The sequence below is a fragment of the Panthera tigris genome, chromosome D1, assembly GCF_018350195.1.
Source record: "Panthera tigris isolate Pti1 chromosome D1, P.tigris_Pti1_mat1.1, whole genome shotgun sequence".
Taxonomy (NCBI): domain Eukaryota; kingdom Metazoa; phylum Chordata; class Mammalia; order Carnivora; family Felidae; genus Panthera; species Panthera tigris.
The window spans coordinates 58846098-58867941 of record NC_056669.1 but is presented as its reverse complement, the minus strand read 5'-3'; the positions used below and the strand labels follow the sequence as shown (position 1 = coordinate 58867941).

General features: G+C 43.9%; 1 protein-coding gene across 5 annotated transcripts in view; it reads right to left on the bottom strand.

Moving 5' to 3' along the window:
* Window positions 1-21844, bottom strand: part of CLPB (caseinolytic mitochondrial matrix peptidase chaperone subunit B) — a 142360-nt gene that overhangs the window by 52638 nt on the left and 67878 nt on the right. For all 5 annotated transcript variants that reach the window (XM_042957754.1, XM_042957752.1, XM_042957753.1 and 2 more), the window contains one exon: window positions 17381-17509. In XM_042957754.1, the coding sequence (XP_042813688.1) occupies window positions 17381-17509 (129 nt within the window). The remainder of the gene's footprint in view (window positions 1-17380; window positions 17510-21844) is intronic.

The following is a 21844-nucleotide window of genomic DNA, read 5'->3' as shown; positions in this document are numbered from 1 at the left end:
AGGATTTCACCAAGTTTGTCTCAGTTGAGGCTGCACAACAAACCAGATAGATGGACTTGGGAAAAAGAAACCTCCAACTTTTCAGAAAGTGGTGAGAGAGAAGCACAAATTTACAATGAGGTCAGGCAACAACAGATGTTGGCGAGGATGCGGAGAAAGAAGATCTCTTTTGCACTGCTGGTGGGAATGCAAACTGGTGCAGCCACTCTGGAAAACAGTATGCAGGTTCCTCAAAAAATTATAAATAGACCTACCCTACGACCCAGCAATTGCACTAGTAGGTATTTATTCAAGGGATACAGGTGTGCTGTTTTGAAGGGACACATGCACCCCCATGTTTATAGCAACACTATAGACAATAACCAAAGTATGGAAAGAGCTCAAATGTCCACTGACTGATGAATGGATAAAGAAGATGTAGTATACATATACAATGGAATATTACTTGGCAATTCCATTCAAAAAGAATTAAATCTTTCCATTTGCAACAACATGGATGGAACTAGACTGTATTATGCTAAGCAAAATAAGTCAGAGAAAGACAAATATCATATGACTTCACTCATATGTAGAATTTAAGATATAAAACAGATGAACATAAGGGAAGGGAAGCAAAAATAACATAAAAACAGTGAGGGAGATAAACCACAAGAGATTCTCAAATACAGAGAACAAACTGAGAGTTGCTGGAAGGGTGTTGGGTGGGGGGATGGGCTAAATGGGCGTGGGGCATTAAGGAGGGCACTTCTTGGGATGAGCTCTTGGTGTTATATGTAAGCGATGGGTCACTAAATTCTATTCCCAAAATAATTAACACTGTATGTTAACTAACTTGGATTTAAATTAAAAATAAAATAAAATATGGGGCGGCTGGGTGGCTCAGTTGGTTAAGTGTCTGACTTCAACTCAGGTCATGATCTCATGGTTCGTGAGATTCCACTTCTTCCTCATGGCTACAGTAATCAATGTTGCTGGCCACTCCTGCCTCCTTTCGATTATTTTCCACCTTGATTTCCATGATATATATACATATGACTTTATCTCCTTTGAAGGTTCCTGTTCATTCTTCTGTCCCAAGTTACAGGTGACACCTAAGACTAAGTCCTGGGTGATCCCAGGATCCTTTCTTTCCATATGCACTCTCCTTTAAGAAACAGTTCCAACTGGCACAGTTTAAACCACCCCAGTGGTTTGCAATCCTGGCTGTATAGCAGAATTATATGGGAAGTGTTAAAATCTTATCAAACCAAGGCTGGAGAAAATATTTGTGATATATATCACACATAAAGGGTCAATATCCCTTTGAACAAAAAAAGGGATCCCTTTCAACAACCCCATTCAACAAAGAAATTTTAAAAATCAAGGGAAAAATAAAGACCAAAAGTCCTATAGAAAAATGGGCAAAAGACATGAATAGACAATTCACAAAAAGAGATACAAAAAGGCTCTTAAACACATGAAATGGTGTATGGTTTCACTCATGACAAGAAAATCAAACTAAAACTATGCTGAGATACTATATCTCACCTATCAGATTGGCAAAAATCTAAAAGCTTGACAATACACTCTGCTGGAGATGCTGTCAGAAAAACAAGCACTTTCTTTTTTGTCTTTTTTTAAAGTTTATTTTTGAGAGCACATGCGCAAGCAGGAGATGGGCAGAGAGAGAGACTCCCAAACAAGTCCATGCTGTCGGTGCGGAGCCTAACGTGAGGCTGGATCCCACAAACTGTGAGATCATGGCCTGAGCCGAAATCAGGTCAAGTCAGATGCTCAACTGACTGAGCCACCCAAGCACTTTCATACATTGCTAGTGGGAACGTAAAATGGTACAACTTCTGTGGAGGAGAAATTCACCATATTTAACTAAAGGACATATGTATTTACCCTTTGGCCCAGCAATACCACTTCTAGGACTTTGAATCTCAAATATACATGCGAGAGGTTATTCACTGCAGCATTATGTGTAACTAAAAAATACTGGACACTTCAATGTCTGAGCATAGGGGATATAGTGCAAACACACAACAGAATACCATGCAGGTGTTAAAAAAAAGAAAAGAATGAGGAAGATCTCTGTGAACTGATAGTTTCCAGGAAATACAGTTAGATAAAAAGAAAAAAAAAAGCAAACTGCAGAAGAGCATATATAGTGTGCTACCTTTTATGTAGGAAAAAAGTAAATTAAAAAATACATACACTGTATTTGCTTATACTAAGAAACATGGGGTTAGGGCTCACTGAGGGGAGTGGAAAAAGGTTGAAAGGGATACAGGAAAGTCTTACTTCTCTGAGTGTATCTTTCTGGATAGTTTTTAGACAAAAGTGAATCTTCTACATATTCAAACACCAAAAGTAAAACAAAAACAAGTAGGGGAGAAAAACCCTAAAACTGAAAATAAACTGAAAAATTAACCCAACTGTATTTCAAATGAATAACATACACACTGAAGGGGAAAAAATACCACCCAAGTAACTTAATGAACCTAGTATTTGACTATATAATCTTAGCCACGGATGGAGTATGCATGAGAACTGCAAACAAATCCTAACTGGAATTCTGTTTAGTAGGCTTTTTTTTTTTTTTTTTTAATGCTTATTTTTGAGAGAGAGAGAGAGAGAGACAGAGTGTGAGCAGGGGAGGGGCAGAGAGAGAGACACACACAGAAACCAAAGCAGGCTCCAGGCTCTGAGCTGTTAGCACAAAGCCTGACACAGGGCTCGAAACCACAAACTGTGAGATCATGACCTGAGCGAAGTCCGGCCCTTAACTGACTGAGACACCCAGGTGCCCCAATAGTATGCTTGTTTTCTATAGTGGTATAGGTGAGGCAAGGCTCAAGCCTTCTTAGACGTCTTATAGGAGTAAACAAATGAGTAAATGTATCATTGCTATTTGGAGCCAGCATTCTCACTATAGAAGAAGGGGCATACAAATAAGAAATGTGTGAAGACAAGGAAGAACTCTGTAAGGATGGACTGGAATGGGAGGTAGTGGTGTTCAGGATTTCGAAAATACATATGTGCATATGCCCATGTGTGTATATACGCATATGCATGTATGTGTATCTTGTGATGGATCTCTATGCACATGTGTATATAACCATATGCATCCCATGGTCCTATAAACAAAGGGGTGATGAGCAAGCCTGGTACTCAGGTTTCAGTCTCTAATACAATTGCTCACTAAAAAGTCTTAGGGCTCCTCAGAGAAATGGCTGATTCCAGGGGCACCAAGATGGATACAAGACTAAAACACCTTGTTATGCCAGGAAATATGGAAATGCTAAAAAAAAAAAAAAAAAAAAAAATTGCCACACTGGCCAAATCTGAGATAATTTTAGCACCAACATAACTAAAGATAGTAATGAGGTGCAGAACAATTAAAGCAATAGTATCTGTGAGCACATTTTGACAACACATAGATAAATGAGGGAGAAAGCGTTCTTGCTTTTGCTTACCACAGGATGCCAGGTCCTAAGTGGTCAATGTGGAGTGATGCTGGAGTTGGGAAAGATGCAAAATATTCATTTTGCAACCACTTATAAAGATTGGTTCAGGAAAGAACCATCAATGGAAGCTAAGTCCAGGGGGTAAATTTTGATGAGCAGCAGGATTACCTGCATGGTCTTAAAACTGTCTCCCCACAGAGTGCTTATTAATTTCAAGGGAAGAAGTAATAAAGGTACAGTGGAGAAACAGGGCAATACTTGGGTTGGTGATGGGACGGGAGTAAGATTTTTTACTGAAAACTCTTTTGAATTTTGTACTGTGTACAAGTATCAACTATTCAAAAACAGGAAGAAAAATAAATATAAAATATCCGAGATTGTCATAGGCAGAATAACAGCCCCCCAGTGATGTTCACATTCTAATCCTTAGAATTTGTGAATATGCTAAATCACTGGGCAAAGGGGAATTAAGGTCGTAGATAGAATTAAGTCTGCTAATCAGCTGACTCTGAGAAGGGAAGATTACCCTGGATTATCCAGGTGGGCCCAATGTAATGACAAGGGTCCTTATAAGTGAAAGGAGGGAGAAGACTCAATGTCAGAGTGAAAAAAGAGGAAGACCAACTGACACTGCTGACTCGATGACAGAAGGGGGCTATGAGACAAGGAATGTGGGCAGCCATTAGAAGCTGGAAAAGGTAAGAAAACAGATTCTGAGTCTCCAAAAAGGAATGTATTACTGACACCTTGCTGTTAGTCCAGTGAGACCCATTCCAACTCATCTCCAGAACTTTAAGACAGTAAACTTGCATTGTCTTAAGTCATTAAGTTTTTGATAATCCGTTTACAGCAGCAATAGGAAGGATACATAAGAAAAGTTACAGTGGTTGTCTCTGAGGAGGAGGACCAGGGACACAGAAGGGAGACTTCCTTTCCCCTATATATCTTCTAGTACTGCTTGAAGTTTTTATCATGTACAACTTTTAAAGTTAAGAATCACTGTAGTCACTAAATAAACAATAGTCAGTCACTTTAGGAACTCTCTATGGATTTCAAAGTGGAGTACAAGTCCTCTGGCTCATCCCCAAGGCCCTCCACACTCAAGCCTCCCTATCCATAATCTAGCAAGTGGCCAGTTTCTTCCAGGTCTCTAACATGCAAGCCTCATTTCTGTTACTGACTCACCTGAAAAACTTTCCTCCTTCCCTCTGCTTGTTTGAATTCTACCTGTCCTTCAGGGACTGCCTCCAGTCCCCCTCCTCCAGGAAGCTTCTACAATGCCAACAGTGATCTTCCCCTCCTCATTCATTACACTAATTCATTCTGCCCTTTGCTTAGGTTTAATTCAGAGTCCTGCACTGTCCTGAGTGTGCTTTGTGTATGAACCTTTTTACCAAACTAGCACTCTACAGGGTGCAGTCTGAAGGAAGGGCCTATATCTTTTTCTTTTTTATTTTCTGTAATGCCTAGTGCCCCTTTATAAATACACTTATTCAAAAATTGTTTACCAAGCACCTATCATGCGCTAACAATATTGCAAGGTGCGGGGAATATAAGCACTGCAGATCCAGACCCTACCTTCAGGGAATGCATTATTTAACAAAGGACAGATCTATTGATCAAACAGCTATATGTCTACATGTTGTGGTAAGTGTAAGAAAGAAATTATACAGGACACTTTAAGAGCACATATCGGAGGAACCTAGAAAAGGGATACTGGTGGTCAGCTGCAGGAAAATAATTAATAGTTGCTGAATAACTATGAGCACTTAGATTTGCAATTAGACAAATCAGAGGGCAATTATTTATTGAGAATCACAAAATATGAAAGTAGAAGGGAGTTTTGAGATTGCAGTCCAATTATCTAGTTTTACAGATGGGGAAAATGAGGCTCAGTGAGGGGGAGGGACTCCTCAAGGTTGCACAGCAAGGTCGAGTTGGCACCAGGTCACCTGACCCACAGCCACCACTCCCAACAACACAGCATTCATTACTTCAAAGGGAGTTTCTGAAGCATTCCTGAAGGGACAAACTCCTTCTTCCACTATATTTAAAAGAATTCATTTCCAAAATGATGTTCAGGAAGGAGTCTGTGGTTATAGACCTACAGAGAGCATGTCTGCTGTGCCCTTTCTAGGACACTGCCAGGCCTCTGTGTAGAGGAAGAGAGGGCATGAATGCTAGAAGCAAAACTCCTTTGGGGAAAGGAAACTTGGTTCTGAGCAAACTCCCAGTCTGACTCTAGGACAGGAACTTTGCTGCTATTCTGCAGACCCTGACCTTCAGACTGACATCCCTTCTTAAAGCTGCAGTGCTGTTCTTACTCTGTGCATTCAGTCCATGACACATTCACTGAAGGGGCAAGAACGGTCCAGCAAAGGGCAGATGGCCTTGCCTTGGGAAATCTACTCGGCTCTATTAGGCCCAGTGCAGGTGGAGGAGCACACTGGACACAGAACAGACCTGGCCTAGCTGATGCTGACCTTTCCCTCACCCAGGGGAGCCTTGGCCTCCAGCTGCCACTGTTGGCGGTGATGAGGTCATGCCGGATACCAGCCAGGCTCATCTGATGACTGCTTGGAGCCGATTACAGCCTTGATGAAATGCGCCTGCCTAGATGGCAGGTGGCTCTGGAGAGCTTGGGCTCTGGTGACCAGGCGCTCATCTCTAACTCAACCATGCAGTGTCTCCTCCAAACCCACAGGATCTGGGATAGAGAAATATCTTTCCTTGGGGGGTGAGCAAGGACAATTCTTCATTCTGTCCTGGGTAAGGGTCTGAGTAGGCCAAGGGAAGAGGATAGGACTCAGGGTCACTGAAGGCCCCCTTTAGCCCTGACCTACCACATGGACTCCAATTACAACACCACAGAACTCCTCCATTCCCCATAATGCCCCCGCCTGGACTGCTGAGTCCCTTTGGATGACCAGTGCCCGTCGCTCTCTACGGGACTTTCTCAAGTTAAGTAACAAGCTAACATCTATACTTCAGGTCTCAATACATTTGCTCAGGGAAGACTTCAGATCAGATTAGGTCCCTGTTACACCCTCACAGTACCCTCTACTCTTCCCTAATACTTATCTCAATGGCAATTAGCTAATAATTTTGTAATTACTTGCCTAATTTCTATATTCTGCCAGAGCTTAAGCTTCACAAGGATGGGGAGTGCCATAAACAGTTGTTAAGGTAATAAGAGGAAATCAACAAAAAGACCAGTTTTATAGCAAAAAGAGAAAGTTTTACAGGAAAGTTTTGACTAGTATTCTTTAAAAGGAAACTTTTATATACAACAGAGGGGCTCCTCTAGACCACCACCTTAGCTTTGGGGCCAGTCAGGTCCTCTTGGCTTTCTGACCTGCAACCAGTTACTCACACAAGCCCATTTTTCCTAGTTTTGAGTGGCACTGGGTCTTTCTTTCTTTTTCTTTCTTTCTTTCTTTCTTTCTTTCTTTCTTTCTTTCTTTGTTCCTTTCTTTCATGTATAACAGCTCTACTGAGATATAATTTACATATCATAGAGCTCACCCATTTAAATATACAATTTAATGTTTTTAAAGTATATTTACAGAGTTGTACAACCATCACCATAATCTAATTTTAGAATATTTCATCATCCCCAAAAGAAACCTCGAACCCATTAGCAGTTACTCCCCATCCTTCTCACAGACAACTACTGGCATGAAGGGATTTTAGCTCTGTATCCAAACAATATGAGGAAACCTTCAGTGTCCAATTATCTGACATGATCTCTTCATCATGCAGATGGAAAAAGTGATGCCAGAGATGGACTGTGATCTGCCAAAAGTCCTACAGGGGTGAGATGGTGGCAGAGCTGGGTGCCCACATCCTAATGGCAGTGCTGTGAGCTCTCTGTTACACAGTATGACTGTGTCTCCCAAATGGTCTATCACACTGGACTTCAAGCCACGTGAAGGCAGAGGCTATATTCTGCCCATCTGTCTTCCCTTCTTGCCCAGGAGTACCATCAGAACAGTTTTGCCTCAGGTGTGGTCCATACACTGGTGCCAGTCTGTGAGCCTTGATACCAGTCCTCAACGAGGTAAGTACAGTGAGAGTAAGTGTCTAGAAACTTTTACAGGGACCCAGAGTTATTCTATATCTGTCAAACCTAATGGCACATTTGAGCTCTATTTTGTATGCCTTTAAAAATATAATTTTGCCAGTAATTTATTTTTATTGTATTTTACAAAAGTATTGGTTATTGGTTCATGACAGATTGCAAGATCAAACAACAACAAAAAGAGACAGGTCTTTCATAGATTGTTTGAGAAGTACTGCCTTAAAGCAACCCATTCTCCACTCTCTTCTGCTTCCCCTTTTCCCTCTCTGTTTCCTTGAATGTCTTGCACTGGCTCTCCCTCTCACGCTCACATCAAAAATGCAGGTTCTCTCAGTTGTGTCCTTGGGTCTCCTTAGCTCTGTAACTTCCCATGGGCAACTCACAGACTCAGCCAGCTTCCACCACCCCCAAGAGACTGCCAACTCTGAAATTTTCATGGCCAACTTAGAGTCTTTTCTCTCTTCAGCTTCAGACTCATTTATCCTACTGCCTGCTGCACATGTCTACAACACTGTCCCACTGGTTCCCTGGTTGGTCAACAGCTATTTATTAATCGCCTACCATATGCCAGCTGTGAGGTTTTTTTCCCTAGGAGCTGCAACTATAGCAGTAAAATAGAGGGACAAGGTCTCTTATGATTGTAAGACTTACATTTTAGTGGGGGAGAAAAAGATAACCAATAAATGTGATCATTTGGGAACTGATAAAGAAGATAAGGTGGGGTAATATGATAGAAAGTGACCAGGGAGCTATTTTCCTAGGGTGCTCAGGGAAGGGTTCTCTGAGGAGGCAGCACTTGAGTCGAGACCTGAATTCCCAAGGTGGAAATGATCCCATCTCTGGGACAGGCAGGTACAGAAGCCCTGCCATGAGAAGTTCTGTGTGCCTGCAGGACAAGAGAAGACCAGTGTCACTAGGGAAGAGTGAAAACGGGGGAGAATGGCTAGGGATGAGGTCACACAGACAGGCAAGAGTCTGGGCTCTGGGCCTTATAGGCTCTGGTAAGGAGTCTGGATTTCATTTTGGTGTCAGTGGCATACCAATGTTAGGTTTTAGGTAGGACAATGATAGCATTTATGTTCGAAAAAAGATCGCCTAGCTGTTTTTTGGAAGATGGATTCGGGGAGACAAGAGTGGAAATGGCGGAACTTAGCAACCTGTGGTGCTCGTCATCCTGCACGGGGACTACAGGTGAGGCAGTGGCACAGGGGAAACAGGAATGGGTTCAAAATGTGCTTGACTGGCACAGCTGACAGTACTTATTGAAGGACCTGACAGGGAATGTAAGGGAAAAAGAGAATTCAAGGATGACACCAGGATTTGGGGCCTGAAAACTACACAGATGATGGTATCACTTATTGAGATGGGGAAGCCCTAACATGCCAATTTTGGGAGAAAAATAGATGAATATTTTGGCCAGGGTGACACTGAGACAGAGGAAAAAACAGGAGTTGGGGGAGTGGATTATGTGGGTAGGGACGTAATCAGGACTTTTACCATGAAGGGATGTAGAGAAATGAGGTGGCAGCTGGAGGGAGATCCCAGGAAACTTTTAGTTTGCTTTATTTAAGATGGGTGATAACGAGGGCATGTTTTTGTGCTGACTGGAATCAGCCAGCAGAGAGGGGAACACGGCTAATACAGGAGAGATAAGGGATACCCAGAGGAGCAAAGACCTTGAAAATAGGAGCCTGAGCCCAAATGCAGGGCTGGTCTTAGGAACTGCAGAGGAAGGAAGGCAGCATTCAAGTACAGATGTGGTAGGCTAGTGGAAGCGGTGGGAAGATGAGGTAGTTCCCTTCGAACTATAATGTATTTTCTATAGTAAGCAGGAGGTGGGATCATTTGCTTGGGAGCTAAAGGAGAGGACTGGAGGTCTGAGGAGAAAGAAGGCATAAAAAAGGTGTCCTGGTCCAAAATAAGATGGTGATTTTAATCACAAGTACAGTGGGGCAGCTGGCAGTGCTGAGCGTCTGGGATTTATGGTCATAAATGTGAAGTGAGTCCAGTTAGCATGATTGTATGATTTTTTCTTTCCCCCAGCAATATTCAGCTCTTCAGATTCAGACATGAAGTGAAGAGAAATTGGGTTTAACTACGGTTAGTGTTGGGGCACCTGGGTGGCTCTGTCAGTTGAGCATCTGACTTCGGCTCAGGTCATGATCTCACGGTTTGTGAGTTTGAGCCCCACATCGGACTCTCTGCTGACAGCTCAGAGCCTGGAGCCTGCTTCCGATTCTGTGTCTCCCTCTCTCTCTGTCCTTCCCCCACTCATGCTCTGTCTCTCTCTCTCAAAAATAAATAAAGATTTTAAAAAAACAAACAAACAAACAACAAACTACAGTTAGTGTTTCATCAGATGAGTGCAAAGAAGGGAGAAAGCAGCAATGGAATCATTAGAACACTGGACCTCAGAACCTAAAAGTGAGAGGGAAAAGGGAGGGAAGAAGTAAACATTCAAAATAGCACTGGTCATTCCCCTGTACCTCCAGTCCTGTATTTTTTTTTCTTTCTTTTTCTTTTTTTAATGTTTATTTATTTTTGAGAGAGAGAGTGAGAGAACTCAAGTGGGGGAAGGGCAGAGAGAGAGAGGGAGACACAGAATCTGAAACAGGCTCCAGGCTCTGAGCTGTCAGCACAGCTCGAATGTGGGGCTCGAGCTTGGGAACGACGAGATCATGACCTTGGCCAAAGTCAGATGCTTAACCAACTGAGCCACCCAGGAGCCACTCCAGTCCTATATTTTTTATCTCAGTGCAGGTACATGCCATCTATTCAGGCAACCAACCTAGAACTCGGACCTCATCTTGACTCCTCCTCCCCTCTCACTGTCTGATCCTACTCCTCACTCTTTCTGGGATCAGTCTTCTCTCTCTTCAACTGTCTTGGGTTAGGCCTCACCTAGAAAATTTCAGTAGCTTTTAAACGAAGTATTTTCCCTTTTTCCAATCATGCCCTCTTCTCATCCATGTTTCTCCATTTTCTTTAACCTTTCTCTCAAGTATAACATATACACAGAAAAGTTAAAAAAATACATAAAGGTATAGCTCAAAGAAATCTCATCAAGGTGGATACACCTGCACAACCAGCATGTAGATAAAGAAATAGAACATTACATATCCCAGAAGCCCCCTGGTGCCCAGTAACTATCTGCCCGCTTGAGGGTAACTACTACCTTCACTTCTTACACCATTGGCTACTTTTGTCTATTTTGAACTCTGTATATAATTGCAGTCACATAGTAAGTACTCTTTCATGTCTGGCTTGTGTCCAGAATGTTAGGTTTGTGAGACTCATTTGTGTTGTTGTACAGAGAAAGAAACCGTTCGTTCGTTCATTTGTTTGTTCATTCACTCATTCCATTCATTCATTCATTCATTCATTTGATTATTCCATTGTGTGAACATTTCATAATTTACTTAATTTGAATTTATCCATTTGATTACTGATAAACATTTCTGAAACTCCTAAGTGATTTTTCACATTAACATAAATCCAATCCTTCCCTCTCCTAAATTTTAATGCTTTCCCACTGAAAGATAAAGTCCAATTTCTTTAGCAGATCTTGGTATAGGCCTCCCTTATTGGCTCCTGCTTTTCATTCTTGACTTCTGAGCCTTCTATCCATACCCTATAAATTCAGCTCTTCTGAACTACCTGAAATGTCCTAAATACAGCATACTGCTTCAAACTCCATGCCTCTGGACATGCTGTTCCCTCTGCCTTTCTCCCTCATCTACCTGGTAAACTTGTATTCATCCTGTAAGACTTAGTGCAGACACCATTCCCTACACCATGCTTTCCCTGCCCTCCCCAGAGACAGAAAAGGTCTTTTCTTGGTGATCCCTCAGTACCTCCTATATATCTCCATTAATATACCCGATGGCAAGTCTTTGTTAAAATGTCTGATTTCCTCTCTGAACTATGAGTTCCTTAAGGGCAAAGACCACGTCTGGATCATCTTTATTTCCCAGGTGCCTAGGGTAGGGCCTATGACAGGAGAGGTACTCAGTAAGTGTTTACAAAATGAATGAAAAGACTTGCCTAGGAGTTATATAGGATGCTGAAGCTCACTCGAAGGGGTCCGTGGGATCAGCTACTCCAACTTCTCTGTTTTACTGAGGAGAAGAAAGGATTTGCCTAAAGGAGAAAGGATTGGCTGGTGGCAGAGCCTGAATATCTGATCTTCAGCCCAGTGCTCATTCCCCTTCTCTGCACTGCTGGCAAGAATCAGAGGGTGAAGTTTCCAGAGGACAGCCTGAGGCAAAGCCGACTCCCTCAGCATCTGGTAGTACAGCCAGATGGGCAGACAGTGAAGTGGAACAAGAAATGGAACTCTAAGTTTCCAGCCCCAAAAACAAACTAACAGGCTGTTAAAGGGAAGATGTCAGCACTGGAAAGGCTCTTTGCCTTAGGCAGAGATGGTGGGGAATTTGACTCATTTGATGATGGCTGGTTAACACTGACGACTGAGCTGCACACTTGGAGAGAAGGACAAGGAAGAGCCATGAAAGTAGGTAAAAGAGGCTAAGGGAAGCCCCAGGGAAAGTGCTATTAGGTTTCATAAAGGCCAAGTGTTTCTGAGGGGATGAGCACTGAAAAGGCAGTGGTAGGTACTGTGACTACAAACGTAGCTGCAAAGAGGCTGCTCATATGTGAAGCTCCAAAAAACCAGATACATGCTGACACTAAGAACGAGTGGGCCAGGAAGCAAGAGTACCACATCTCCAAACAGAAAGTCTACAGTGGCTTAAGAGATGATTAGTGCATCTAGACATGTGCTAAACTATGTGCAGAGAGCACTGTGGCAAAGGAGGGAGGGGCAAATAAGACACAGTCCTTGTCCTCAATCTACCTCAATCTAGTAATGGGGACTGGACCCAAATCCCAGGGAGCAGGGAAGAGTTCAGAAGGGAGGTGGCATTCAAGATGGGGACCGACTGGCAGAAGACCTGCATGAGTAAAGGCACCAAGGTGGGAACACTGAAGCGACATTATTGTATAGCTGGATATTACGGTAGCAGTGGGGAAAAAAGTTAGGTGAGGTTCATGACTAGAACAACCAGGTTAAAAAGTTAGGATGAGTAGGGGCGCCTGGGTGGCTCAGTTGGTTGGGTGGCTGACTATGGCTCAAGTCATGATCTCACAGTCTCTGGGTTCGAGCCCTGCGTCGGGCTCTGTGCTGACAGCTCGTAGCCTGGAACCTGCTTCGGATTCTGTGCCTCCCTCTCTCTCTGCCCCCTCCCTGCTTGGTCTCTGTCTCTCTCTCTCTCAAAAATAATAAGCATTAAAAAAAAAAAAAAAAAGTTAGGATGGATAGGATTCTTTTTTTATTTTGTATTTATTTTTTAACAAGTAAGCACTGAGTATTTTTGAAGTAAGTAATACAAGACCATCTATAAAGTGCCTACTTTGTAGAGCCTACACATGCCCTAAGTCTGACAAAACCACAGACACCAGGTGGCATACTCCCATTTCCAGAAGAGGAAAGACAACCTCAGAGCAGTCAGGAGCTTGCCCAGGACCACACACTATTTGGTGGCAGGGCTGGCATTGAGACCCTGACTTCACAGTTTGTGTTCTTTCCTTGCAGCTTTCTTCAACTGGGTTTCTCCTCTGAACCACACATAGGAAATTATCTCAGTAATGATTTTCTCAATTCTCCCACGAATGGTGGTGGATAACTCGTACCATTTCAGCTGCCTGGGAGAGGAGTTATTCCCTGTGTACTGTGGATGCCTTAGAGCATTAGGGCTCAATTCTCTGGAGGAATCCTAGTTGAGAAAGGCTGCCATGACTGGAGGTATGTCTTAGGAAGATGGATTTGGCCATGGGATCACATCCCTCAGAGGAAATAGCTGCAAAAACCCTTAACTGCCCTAGAAATACTGGGATGAGTCAGCTCCAGGGGCTTGAGGGAGGCGGCTCCCTACCTTCCCCAATTATTCCTCATCCCAGTCATCCTGTCTCTCCCTCCCTGCGTCCCTCCAACCTTTTCTTGTACTTGGCAGTCAAGAGCAGAGGCAGAGCTTTCCTGTTCATAAGCCAACAATACAGGCAGAAGCAGCATGTTTACAGAATGAAAACCACAAAGATTTCCACTTTTGTATGGAGCTCAAGAATAGAGAATTGCTACCCGTGAATTCAGAACTCAGTACCGTCCACGCAAAGCTGTCTGGCAAACTTTCATTATCCTTCCTGATAGGACTTAAGCACAACCCCTGCCCCCTCCTCCCAAGCTTTCTGTAACTGACTCCACCTCCCTGCTCACTAAGCAGAGGTAGGTATTTCCTCCTTTTGTTCCTAGAGCCCCTGTCCTCCAGCTCCCAGCCAGACACCCACCCAGCTGTCACTGCCTGTTTCCATATCTATCTCCTCTACCAGTCTGAGAGTCTCTCAGGGTCAGGGTCAATCTGCCTGATCCATCTTAGGATGCCCTGAAGTCCATGGCCTCAGAGATGACAACTACCTAGCCCACACTGACAATGCAGAGCTGAGATTTAAAACCAGGTCTGTTGGGGCGCCTGGGTGGCTCGGTCGGTTAAGCGTCCAACTTCAGCTCAGGTCATGATCTCATGGTCCGTGAGTTCAAGCCCTGTGTCAGGCTCTGTACTGACAGCTCGGAGCCTGGATCCTGTTTCAGATTCTGTGTCTCCCTCTCTCTCTGCCCCTCCCCTGTTCATGCTCTGTCTCTGTCTCAAAAATAAATAAACGTTAAAAAAAAACAAAAAAAGAAAAAAAAAAAAAACCAGGTCCGTCAGACTCCCAAGTTTGTGTTCTTTTCACTATGTTACAGGACCTCCTAAAGATGAAGACATAGCCCATGCTAAGCACCCAGCCCAACCCTGCAAGAGTTCAGAGGTGGTGCAATCAGAATGGACCAGAACATCAGAAGAAGCTTCCTGAGAAAGGGAGACCTTGAAGAGCCCAAGGGTCTAGATGAGAAGAGAGGGAACACAAGGGTGTTTTAAATAAGTTGTGGCAGAGACAGAATTAAGAAGCCTTTAGGCAGGAACAGAGGTTTAGCATGGGGAGGAAATAAGAAGGATTAGAACTGTCAGAGGAAGAGCCTGACTTCTCTATACAATCATGGTGCACCTTCCACATATCGTGGATTTTACAGACATTATCACTGGTCCTCACCTAACCCCTGTGGTACTTCCCAGGTATTATTTGACAGACAAGAAAGCAGGCCTAGAGAGTTAAGTTGACATGTCCAAGGCAATACAGCTAGTAGGTGAGGGAAGTGGGATTCAAACCAGGTTGGCCTGACTCTGAAGTCTGAGGTGTCCTTCCTCAGACACTTTCCTGAAGTGACCATGCCTCTAAAGGGGTCAGAGAACTTACCACATTAACAGACTGATGCTGCTGCCTGGACCACCTCCCAGCTCTCACATGGGGACCGCTGGCCAGAGGGCAAGAGCGGCTGCTTACTCTAGCTCTAACCCTCTACAATCTGGGGGCCCCAAATCCCTATGGATGAAGTAATTTCAAAGACAAGGGTTCTGTGTGGATCTCGTGAGCATAGGCTGCCCTGTGCCTATGCCTGCCTTGGATCTCACAGAGAGCCTCCCTCTAAGTTGCTGCAGCAAAGCCAGTGGCAAATACAGGCCCTGCTGCCTTCCCTGAAACCCTTTGGAAGAGGTCACCTAAGGTCAGAAGACTTTGGAAATGTGACTGGCAATAGCCTCTAGGACAAGGGAGCAGGATCTTGCCTCTCGGTTGGCTGGTCACACATACAGGCAGACCAACAGAGGTCAAGGGGGGAGGGAGGTTAGAAGTTGGCAGGCCTGCAGGCCTTGAGTGACGGCCACTTGTTCAGGTTGGGAAAGGAGAAATAAGTGGGTTAATGGTTTTGGCCCTTGAGGCTGGGAGACTAGGGCAGGGGGTGTAACTAGATGCTGGGTAAAAAGGCAGGTGGGCCAACTGTAAAGTTGGGGGCTAAGGGCATCTGTTCCAAGTCAACAGGCAGGAACCATGCCCCTGGAACGGCTCAAAGGACCAGCCTTGGCCTGGAGGGGTAGGGTGGGGAGTGCTTCATAAAAGTCCCGTGCATCTTCATTTCAAAGGTGTTCGATCTGGAAGACTGGGGAGAGGGTGTCTCTTTAGAGTGAATTCCCTGTCTGTCTGGGGGCTGAGGGGAAGCAGGGAATGTAAACCACTGGACAATGGCTGGGAGTATTGATTGATTTTTAAGGCACGGCAGAGAGAAGCCCCATGGTGAATGCTCCAATTCTTAGCTACAAATGTCTTGCCTGAGATCTTTCCAAAGGACAAAGTGAGTAGCATCTTGCTTGAGACGTTTTCTAAGTCTCTGCTTCTGAGAGCAGTGAATTCTTGCTCTGAAAGCATCAGTCATCCCATCCGCAGACACCCCTGCACTGTCACCACACCCATGAGCAGTCCTATGCTTCACAGTGTTCATGTCCCAGGCCCAGGCACACTCTGCTGCCTAGGCTGGGGGGATGGGCCAGGCCTGGGTTCTAAGCCAGCATGGCTGTGGCTGACAGGAGGTGGCAGAGTTTGGGGATTACCGGAAATCCCTCCAGCCCAGCACATGACAAGGACTAGAATATGATCTGGGAATATTAGCTTGGGGAGGCAAAGGCTCTAGGACTGAAAGAATTTCTTTGAATACTGGATTTTGAAAAAGTGATTAGGTTGCAGAGGACAGTTGGCAGCAATTATAGATAAGAAAATAACAGTGTATTTTAAAAAAGATATTTCAACCAGTCAGAGAAGAACTAAAATGGAATGGACTCCTGGGGAAGAAGTAGGGTTCCCTCAGTCCCTGCCAGGATCCAAGAAAATGCCACCCTGTGAGCTCTTGGAGATTCCTGCCAGGAGGAGAGGGAGCAGGCAATCAGGGTGACCTAGAGGACTTCTGAGGCCCCTTCCTGAGCCCAGGCTCTATGAAGAATGACCACTGAGAAGGATCTTGGCCCAAGAGAGGGTCCCTAGGCTCTCAAGAAGTGGCAACAAGGGCATACACAGGCAGTCATGTGCCACACTCACTCAGAGGCCTGGCCATGTCACATCCTGGCAAGATGCTTCTTTCCCTACCCCAAGAAGAGGCCAGAGTGGGATAGGGGGAAGTGGGAGGGAAAGTGACAGCTTGGGAAGTATTTGGCAGGGTGGCAGGTAACTCTGTACCAGACCTAGACAGAATGAGTCCAGCCTGTCTGGGGATGGCATATACTGCCTTTCCAATTAAACCAATGCTCTCCAAAGGGAGGGTATTCAGTCCTGAACAAAGATTTATTGAGTTCTTACTTTATGCTAGGTACTGTACTAGGTACTAGGGACTAATTAGTCATGGTTCCTGCCTTTAGGAAGTTCAGAGTCAAGTTAGGGAGAAGGCCACCGAACACATTAAACTAATTCCAGATTGTGACAAGAGTAATTACAGGAAAGAACAGGGTGCCATGACCCAGAGTAATGGAAAGGGCCTAATTTAGACTGAGGTGGGGGGATGGGATCAAGAAGGATATCTTTGAGACCTGCACTGGTAGGGATTTGAAGGCCTCCTGTCTTGTTCCACTAGCCCTGCTCTGGAGGTCACAGAGGAGAAGAGAGGACACTTATGGGGAGAGTCACAATCAAAACTCGGAGTGTGTGCAGACAAGGAGATGCTGTGCGATACGACACACACATAGGAAAAGAACATGTTCCAGGCACAGAAGGGCAAATCACACATGCCCAGACCCACTCTCATGAATTGCAGCCATCTTTGAGGCATTTCCAGCTCTGGAAGAATAACAGAGCTCTGGGGAAGCATTTCCAGAGCAGAGAGGTTGCCAGGTACTCTTTCCCTGCTAACCCCCACCCCCATCACCCACACGCTCACCTCCATCAAGCAGCTCCTTGACTGTGCGGTAGTCATCCGCAAGGACAGCGTAGTGCAGGGCTGTGCAGCCCTTGAAGCTGGCGCGGTTGTTCAGCCGGTTGTTGAAGTCATCCTCTCGGGTGACCAGGACTGGAGGGACAGCAACACAAACCCTTCCATTAGCAACAAATGCCATGAGCCACCAATCTCACCTTTTTCTTGGTTCTTTATTTTCCTCCCTCACTCATGTACCTGCTTACTAAACACATGATGTACCTACTAAGTGCTGGGCCATCTGTGCAGGGCAAGAGGTGGTAAAGCAAAACCAGTTAATTCCACAAATGTTTACTGACATTTATTATGTGTTAGGATTCATTTGGGTGCACAGAAAAGAGTCAGATATGATCCCTGACTCAATCCAATGAAGGAGGCAGACAACAAACAGATATTTACAGTGCTATCGGAGATAAATGCTATGTTAGAGGTATAACAGGATGATATAGAAAGCAGAGGAGAGCTTAGCTCACTTTGCGCATGAAGAGAGTATCCCAAAAAATGAGAGTCTTGAAGGGTGAAGAGAAACTATCCAGGTGAATAAAGAAGGTTGGGGTAGGCTAATGGAGGAGTCAGGTGGGAGAAAGAGACTGTTCTGCTAATAACAGCCATACATCTCTCTAATCTGAAGATTTTTACAATCTAGTGAGTATTTAATAGTATTTTGGAAAGAACTTTTTAAAAAAGCCATTAAAAATTTGAAACCACAGAAAAATACAAAGTAGAAAAGGCATCAACAGTTCAGCAACTCAAGAAACTACATTTAATATTTTGGTATGTATATATATATATATATATATATATATATATATATATATATATATATTTGTGTGTGTGTGTGTGTGTGTGTGTGTGTGTGTATGTGTGTGTCTTACATATAAATCGTACAAAGCACATATATATGTATCTCTCTATATATGTACATGCATATAGGTCCTATAATATTAGAGCTTACTATATTGCAGTTTTGTTATCTTTTTTTTTTTTTTCACTTTTAATGATGTACTATGAACATTTTTTTTAAGGTAAGGAGGATAAGTATTTCGTGTGGTCAAAGAGCCAAAAACCCTTGGTTCGGTCCAGTGCTAATATTCATGACTCCCTCTAATTTGATAGGAAAGAATCTAAAACCAGTTCCATCACTTCTGCAGGACCCTCTGGGCTGGGTGACCACAGATGTCCCAGTGTACCCTGGATGGGTCTGGTTTATGCCTACTGTCCTGGACAGTCCCAGTTTGGACAATAAATTGTAAGGTTATCCCACCTCTGGGGCCCCACCTTGGGAAATGAGACCACTTAGAACAGTAAGTATCCTGCATAGAGGACAGGGTTTCTTTTTTGCCTCATGGAGAAATTATTGGAACTACAGTCTATGTTCCCACCTGAGTTGAGTTTGTTGGGGGCAGAATTTGGGTCTACCTACCTGTACACCCTCTTCCCTAGCCCATAGGGCTTGCAAAGGTAGGCTCCTCTTAACTCTCATTGGATAAAGGGTATAATTTAGTCAACAGGTAACCTTGCCTAGGTAGTTAAAAGCACCATACCATTTCCAAATCATTCTTTTCCAAGTGGTCACGGAATGGAGTCTATGCAATTCCCCTCTTGTGAAACTAGACTTCCTATTTAAAAGTCCCCCAAACCAGAAGACTGTCACATCCCTTCCTAATACTAGTAGACTTCACTTACTGACCTTCTACTCTTGCCTGGAATGGTCACTTCACACAATCTATTTAATTCTTCTAACTAACTTCTGTAGTAGGTATTATAATTTCCATTTTACAGATGAGGAAACTGAGGTATAGAGGTCACATAGTCAATGAGTGGTTGAGTGAGGATTAAAACCCAGGTCTAATCCAAGTCCTCTTTCTTCTATTTTATTTTTTTAAGAGACAGAGAGAGCGAGCAAGAGCGAGTGCACACAAATGGGGGAGGAGCAGAGAGAGAATCCCAAGTAGGCTCCACGCTGTCAGTGCAGAGCCCGACGTGGGGCTTGAACTCATGAACTGAGAGATCACAACGTAAGCCGAAGTCAGAGGCTTAACTGACTGAGCCACCAGCACCCCCAAGTCCTCTTTCTTTACATCATATCATGTTGTCACTTAATTTTGCAAATAAGGGAACCAGAGCCCAGACATTTTGGTCTTAGCCTTGGTTCCCACTCCCTCTTCTTTCTCTGCTCAAATGAAGGTACAAGCACATTCTCCTTGGAACTTGCCTTAATAAAGATCGGTCTGAGGTTTGTAGCTAGCACCAGGATAAGCGAGCTTAGGTGGAAGCATTTCAAGTGTTTGGCTAGAATGAAGTTGGTGGAGTGTATAGTTGAAGAACAGACAGACTTTCTTGTAGTCTAGTCAATTAATGGTAGATCAGTTCTTCTGTACCACACAGAGGCACTCCAGACTGATGACCTCTCCCAACCCCTGAGTGTTATCTGACCTTTCCTGGAGCAAGAAGAACAGGAAGAAGGCCTCTGAATAGCTAACATACAAGTCCCACGTGCATCTGCATTTTCCCCATAGGTCGCCTTTAGGACCTAACTCAGAAATGACTAACTCTTAGTCACAAATAGTCTTATCAAATCATAGTAAGTGATCTTGTTTCCAGCCCACTGCAGATTAGGAGAAACAAACAAGAAGCCTGGGGAGGAGGCTTCAGAATCCAGCAAACTGATTAAAACCAAGGGCTGCCCAGGCAGGAAGGGAAAAGAACAGCACAATAAAAAGCTGAAAGAGGAAGTCACAGAATACAGCACCTCAAAAGCCCCTAAGGGTATCACTGAACTGCCACACAGGACATTAGCTGTTGAATATAATGATGAACCTGAGGAAAAGGGATAGTTGGCTCAAAAAAGCAGGAAGGATATAATCCATTTTACAAAGAAAACACATCACTTATTCAACAAACAACATTTACTGAGCATCAATGCATAGTAGTAGCTTCTGGAGACACTAATGAGTAAGACATGATTCTTGACTTTAAGAAATTAACAGTCTGATGCAAGAATCAGGAACAGACAAATTATAACACTGTTTTGTGAGGACAATGACAGAGGTATACACTGGATGTTTGCCATAAAAAGCAGATGAACTCAAGGAACACAGTTGGGGCTATTCGGTTCAGGGACAAATGTCAGCAGAGTACCAGCATCATAGTCTAGCTAATAAGGAATGTATGTGAGGAAGACCCCTGCTCATCTCTGAGGTCTCATCTCTCACCATGCCCTTCCTAATGAGCTTTCTTGCCTCTGAACTTTTACAAATACTATTCCACTGCCTGGAACGCTTTTCCCTCTCCATGCCTTCAGCTGACTAACTCCAATTCATTTTAGGCCTCTGATTAGAAGTCACTTCCTCCAGTATTACTCTTCCTAAATTTGAGGCAGTTATTCCTCCTAAGGGCTTCCTTGGCACCTTAAGCATCTCCCAATTACAGTATTTATCATATTCTGTTGTAACCATCTGTGTACTTGACTATGTTCCCTACTAGACCAAATGCTCACTGAGGACAGGAAGTGTGACTGTCTTCAGAGCTGTATCCCCAGTGTCCAGTTTGGTGTCTGGACATAGATACGCACTTCACAAATACTTGATGAATTAGTGAATAAATACGTAATACATAAATAAGGTCCTAGTATTACCTTGTTTTAGAGCGTGGCTGTTTAATAAGTGAGCTCAGGAGCCAGACCCTGGTGTTTGGATCCCAGTTCTGAACTTACTGACTGTGTATCTTGGGTAACTTACCTAACCTCTCTGTGCCAAGTTTATCTGTAAATGGAAAGAGCAGTACCCTCTCATGGGATGTTTTAAGGATTAAACAAGACACTATGAGCAAAGGGGCTTGGAACAGTGCCTGGCATATAGTACCTCTCAGTAAATGTCAGCTATTATCCTTCCTGTCTGGTCTTGTGCTTCCAAAGTTCATTCTGTCTGTGAAAAGTGGTCCCATTTGGGGAATCCTGCATACACTTTTCCCTTCTGAAAGGCGCACTGCTGACTAAGAACCAGCTGTTTAATTTGGTTGTTAGTCAGCAGTACCGTTTGACAGACTCTTTCTCCCTTGTCCTTGTTAAAATCCTGTAGCACTAGTGTTCCACAGAATACTCTTTGGAAGTGAGTAGTGTACTACAATCTCTAGAGCATTTTCCTTTCCTTATTTATTTCAGAATAAGCCTGTGAGGTGTAAGTTTATTTTCTCATCTCACAGATGAGAACACTGAAGTTGAGAAGGGTGCTACAATCAGTTAGGACCCAGTGCAGGTCAGCTAGGCCCATTCTGTGCTCTTGCAGGAAGCTCTTTTCCTGACATCACCCAATTCGAGAAGCCTCTCCCAGAAGATCTTGCTGAAGCCCCCAGATCATATGATGTCATACTATTCTCTATCCAAAACAAGTAGCTAAAGGTGGAAAGGAGGTGTGGGGAGAGGTGTGGCAC